Raw genomic sequence first — 6,000 nt, forward strand, 5'->3', positions numbered from 1 at the left:
AATATAAAATGAAAAAAGATTCCAAATTATTTTTGCCTGTTATAATATTCAATTTTTGTTTGAGAAATCAAACACGGCTTCTAGCGTATGTCATGGAAACCAACTAAATACGGAAGCCCAAATCACAAACTCTTCCCACTTTGACATTTGGACGAGATAACTTAGAGATTTGTTGTGAAATGTTTATGATTGCGTCACTGGAAAATTAATCGAATTTCAAACCATTTGCATTACCCTTCATATTAATAGAGAACACCCAAGTGTCTTAGCAAAATTACACAGTCTTTTCTAAATAGCGGAGAAATATACAAGTATTTAAGATATTTTACAAGAACTATTTAATTAGTACCTATATAAACTTTACGTTGCACGTTGTACTTAATCCAGCAACTAAATTTCGTTCATAGTTTCGATTGTTTTATAGTAAACGACGCATTTTCAGCCATGCGAATGCAGCCATGACGTATGAAGCTAAATGTTGCATTATGTTTGCTTCAAACATGGATTAGTTTACACTGCCCTTGCTTGCCCATACACTGCCAACGTGACATCGTGCCAGGGTATTACTTAATCACTGGGAGCTCTGGGCTATTTTGCGTAACGTTTACAAGCCATTCACATAATATTCGATATTATGATGGTCAAATGTTAGATTATCTATGTGTTTACATAACGAAAATGCGAAATGTTGCAAAATTTTAATATAATTATGTAGTTGTCACTAAAAATATAGAATATTAAACAGTGCTTATTGTATCAAAAGAACTAATTTCATTTGTTCCCGAAAACCTTCAAGGCTCGTGTTCGTGTTCAGACAGCTCTTCTCTTTGACATTAATTAATAAATCATGAGCATAACACAAATGAATAGTCTTCACAGGAGTATTGTTACTTTTGAATATAATATCAATTATCATGATGCTTTCATTGTCCTACAGGTGTTTGATATTCACACAAAGAACGTCACAGACCAGTTCGGGAACCCAGACATTGCGTATCACGTCGACTCTGATTACCAAGGAACATTGTATCAAGCAAACTTCTGGGTGCACGGGGTAGTGATCAAACTGCTACCCTGTTCTATACTCACTGTCATCAGTATATGGCTGATCCGAGCACTGTACAATGCAAATCAGCATCAGAAAAAACTGAGGAATTACAACGCTTGTCCCGCCGCAGAGAAAATGGTGAAACGACAAAACAAAGCAGACAAAAGGACTGACAGAACAACTAAGATGTTACTAGCAGTGCTGTTACTGTTTCTTGTCACTGAACTTCCTCAAGGGATTTTAGGCCTTATGAGTGGGTTATTGGGCTGGTGTTTCTTCAAACGATGCTACGATCTATTTGGAGAACTGATGGACTTCCTCGCGCTGTTAAACGGCGCGATCAATTTCGTGCTGTACTGCTCCATGTCGCGGCAGTTCAGGCAGACATTCAGGCAGCTACTGCTGCAGCCTCACTTGGCAAGATTCCTACCTCCCACTGCATCACATTCGGACTCTCACAATCAGAACACGTAAGTTTCAACCTTTCTTCTCCTTTATCCGGTTTTTTTTCAGTTCTGCTTTATGTTGTATTCGTTGCGATATAGGTATTATAATTTGGTTCCTTGCTAACTGCATGTTTTACCCAACCATGTTGATCAGCGATAACATTGTTTCCTCCCTGCAGGTGCACAGAAAAGATAAAAAGGTAACTACAGCCGATCTCCAATATAAATATGGATATGTGAGTAATAACAGCTTTTTTATACTATGCATATTTAAGACAGATTCACACTATAACATTGATAAGACCCAACTTTATTGCAATAACTAAGAATATTTCTAAAAATGTATTCACGCCCACACTCTCTGCTTTATAGTATGGATCTGGATTGAGTTTGTAATTTCATACTTCAAGCCGCCTAATGGAACCTAGTCCATTACTAATTGGTACCTAACATGAGCTTAATACTACGCATGGGATGGGTTTTTCAAAACTATTATATTTCAGTTTGCATGTTGGCACTTGCACTATTCTTCCTTTTATTGTCTATCACCTCTACTCTGCAGAATCTTTATGTACATGTTTGTTAACTACAAAATAACAATTTCATAGCATAGCAATTGTCTAACAAAAATACACGTATCAAACCCGAGATTGTAAATAAAATTGTTCTAATCGACTGGATTTTTCCTTCTTAAAATGTATTGAAAGAGACATTCTGAATTTATATATCCCATGTGAGTCTCAGAAACCAATGTGTTACATTGTTAAGGATTTCGTGATAAGTTATCTGCATAATACGAAAACGTATGAGCACGGCTGCACGTATACAATAATGCAGAAGATATTCCCTTGTTGTCGTCTAACTCTCAAGTCAATTGACCCGAGATCATTGTCTGTGTGTTCTTCCTGCCGACAAATTTATTTGACACGGCGGACACAATAACATTTTGATGTTCATTCACACGTACAATATTCACTGACGCATTAAATATTTTATGTTCACAATTTCAAATAAAAACTCTTCATTTTGACTTTCTCGATGTCGTGAACCAGACTTTATATAAAACCTATTTATTTTATGTTGAGGTTGTGTAATGTAACTTAACGTTCAAATAGAGGTTGATAACGGTAGATGTTAGAGCTAAGAACCGTAAGAATCTAATAAAAGGGGATTAGAAGGATTCGGATCTGCTTGGTCTACCCTTGTTTCCTATTGTGTGTGACATAAATCTGACCTAATTGCGGTGGCCCACTCATAGACCGCATTGTTAGAAATTTTGAAATTAGGACGAAAGCTTTATTAGCTAGCCTAAGGGCATTTATGTGGCAGGCAGGCGTTAATGTGCTCTGGGGCCTCGGCAATTTATTTGCGGAATCTGTTGACATTCGTAGCTTATAGCCGACCGAGCCATTTGAAAATTAGGCATGAAATTCGAGGGCTTTAAATTCTCAGTTTCGCATAACGGTTGAATTAATTGTATACGATTAGGTTGAATGCGAACAGTTATTAAATGGCTTTTGAGATAGCCAATTGTAATATCGAAAGTCTAAATTTTTATCGTAGATTCAGGCATTTCATTTACTACGTGTCACACGAAAGGCCAAGAAATTGGATAATAGTATTTTTTATATGTGAAACGGTAACATAATCGTTTGGTTTGATAGCGCCCTTTACGCGGAAGGTTTCGGGCGTTGCAAATATTTGTCATGATTAGTGTCAGCCCGTTCCGAACTTGATAATGTGTGCTTTACGATACGGGTCGCATTCTGATTCTGACCTGTCTGCTACATGTTAAAATAACAAATAAAACTGAAAGAAAATGGTACGGTTACAAACGGATTTTATTAGTTCGTTCTAATTTTCTTATAGAATAAAATCTGCTGTTTACACTGCACAAAATCCGAGTCTAGGATAATCTTGATTAGGTTGCAATTGGATACCAAGTTATACAATTGGTACCTTGAAACCTATCACTGTAGAAAACTGTATTACTTTTGCTACTTTTCGTCGAGTAAAAGAACATAGTTACGAGTTGGAATACTTTTGATAACGATGTGTTGTTTGTTGCAGTGCGAAGACGTCCGTGCCGTGAGGTCGGTTGAAACATGGGCCCGCTCCCATTGTTCGAGAACATTTCCTATAGTGACGTGACTGACACATTTCGTGGCCGAAACGGTGTGAATGTGGCTTTAGGTTATACGTGTTCAGTGTTTAAGAAAGTGTTATATCTAGTTCAGCTTGTGGTGCTGCGAAGAGATCAATTGTCAATATCAATGTGATTAACAAGTCAATGTATAATGCAGTTATCACAAAAGTTATGAGTTGGTATCAAGTGCAAACTTCAAATGCAACCAAGAACGCTTGTTTATTTCTCAGAGAATCAGGTAATGTAGTGCAGTGACCGTGCAGCTTGTAATCTGCTCTATTGAACTTTTAAGTGAGTTCGTTGATTTTGCATTTACTAGGAATGTATACCGCTCTACTTAGAAATGCGTACCGTCTTTCACTAAGGTAAATGTTCATTCATTGCAGGCAATATACAACAACATTTATTTACATCAGGCACGATCGACAATCACTGCAATACAGTCCGATTCAGCGAAGTTAGCTTTGAATTGTAATTGATCGTTTCGCGGTACTTTATAGAAATATTTTTCACATTGTCATCGTATTTAAGTACCTATTTATAAAGTTGTCTAGTTACTATTGAGATTATAATGCGCTAGACCGTGGCTGACAATATACCAAAGAGTTATATTGATTACCAAGACATGTTACTTAAGTTAGAAATGTATTTTTCTTTTGATAGAAATTGAATTTTTATATTTTTGAATCGCTTTTTTATTTTGTAAGAATTGTGATGTGCAAAGCAGAAATTAAACCAGTGTTACGATTAACAGAAGCTTGAGGAATTTGTTCCTTCCATTTGAAGACTAGAGTTTATTAGCGTGTTGTGTGGGTGATAATTGAATTTGCTATTTTACGAATCTATGTAACTTATAGAATGTTGTTTATGTAGAATATAAGTCAAGTTTCTCATAATTTATAATGAATTGTTGTATGTGATCGAAAAATACTGTTTACATTTTTATTTTACTGAAATTGAATACGGCAAAAGCATTTATTTAGTTAATTTGCAAACTTTTATAGTTCTAAAAGGTATGAAAATAAGAATATATCAGAGTTATCAAATAATTCAGTATCATTTTACAAATAGTTAAGTAACATACAACAAGTGAAATATAACTAAAATCTAATTGATGTAAATAAGGTATCAAATACCTTTTGAAATTGAAGCTATAGTCATAGAAATAAAAAAGATTAAAATATATGCTATTACGTCATAGTTTTGTAATAATTGGCCATGTTTCTTTTTGACTGAGTATCTTATTAGTTTGTAAACTAAAGCTATATCTCTTCAGAGAATTAAAGGATGAAGTTGTACACCAGTACACATAAATATAACAATATTTTATTGTCATCATAACATATAGTATCAAATAAGTTTTCGGCCAGAACTTATTGCTGCAATTTATAAATCTTCATAATGTATTGAATATTGATATTTGTTGGTTAACAAAATTGCTTTATTCTGGTACCTGTATTATTATAACACGAACTGTCAATTCCAATTTGCGATATCAAATGTCTTTTAGCGTTAAGTTTGTTCAATTAACAACACTGCTCTAACAATTTGGTTTTGATAGATCGTGTAGACTAGGCTTCGAGAATTTCAAACAACAAATTAAATTAATATTTGTATATATTGTTTTATTTTCCTCCTTTCGTCTGTCAGTCAAGAGTCAGAGCGACGTGATTCCTTATTAAAATAAATATTTAGAATTATTTCATCCGGTTTGATTTAATTAAAAACATTTTCACACATACATTTTCACCAATAAAAATTAATCAAGTAAGTACTTAGTTATTTTAAATTGACGAATACTTTAATGTAACAAAATAAAAGACCCAAGAAGAATCTTTAAAATAATTTTGAATTCATTATTCATTCGTCCTAAAGTTTTACTTACAATAATATAACAGGAACATTCTTAGATGACGAAACTAGTGAATATAGTTATTTTTATCAAGTATAAACAAAGCTATTTAAATACTACATTATGAAGTAGGAGACAAAATTACCAAAGAAATATTAAAGTTACGAAAGAAATTCATAATGAAAGGACAAATTGTACCTCGTCATGGACTGGACTGAACGAATTATCTGTTATATTAATCATGTCCCTGTTGTACGGGAGGCTTAAGCAATAAGACGATGAGAAAGAATAAGGAATGAAATAATGCTTCGTAATATGAGTGAGTATTTTTTTGTATAATAATAAAGTAATGGCCAGACCTTTATTATTGCAAACTTCTACTGTCATGATGGAACTGGTTAGTGGTTGACCCCGTGTGTTACTTATTTTATGTACTTCAATGACTTTGAGTTAGGTATGTAACTGTTTATTTTTCCTAAGCTTAGAAACGCTATTTTCTACACACGCA

At 34.0% G+C, this 6,000-nt stretch overlaps 1 protein-coding gene across 2 annotated transcripts in view; it reads left to right on the forward strand.

Annotated features, from left to right (window-relative positions):
- Positions 1 to 5,250, forward strand: part of LOC142980144 (G-protein coupled receptor dmsr-1-like) — a 45,177-nt gene extending 39,927 nt beyond the window's left edge. Inside the window, exons 6-8 of one of the 2 annotated variants that reach the window (XM_076125462.1) lie at positions 938 to 1,518; positions 1,674 to 1,730; positions 3,565 to 5,250. In XM_076125462.1, the coding sequence (XP_075981577.1) occupies positions 938 to 1,518; positions 1,674 to 1,698 (606 nt within the window). In that variant the 3' untranslated portion in view covers positions 1,699 to 1,730; positions 3,565 to 5,250. The remainder of the gene's footprint in view (positions 1 to 937; positions 1,519 to 1,673; positions 1,731 to 3,564) is intronic. The other variant, XM_076125463.1, reaches the window with a different exon arrangement.
- The last annotated feature ends 750 nt before the right edge of the window (positions 5,251 to 6,000 follow it).

Source organism: Anticarsia gemmatalis, chromosome 17 (assembly GCF_050436995.1).
Source record: "Anticarsia gemmatalis isolate Benzon Research Colony breed Stoneville strain chromosome 17, ilAntGemm2 primary, whole genome shotgun sequence".
NCBI lineage: Eukaryota > Metazoa > Arthropoda > Insecta > Lepidoptera > Erebidae > Anticarsia > Anticarsia gemmatalis.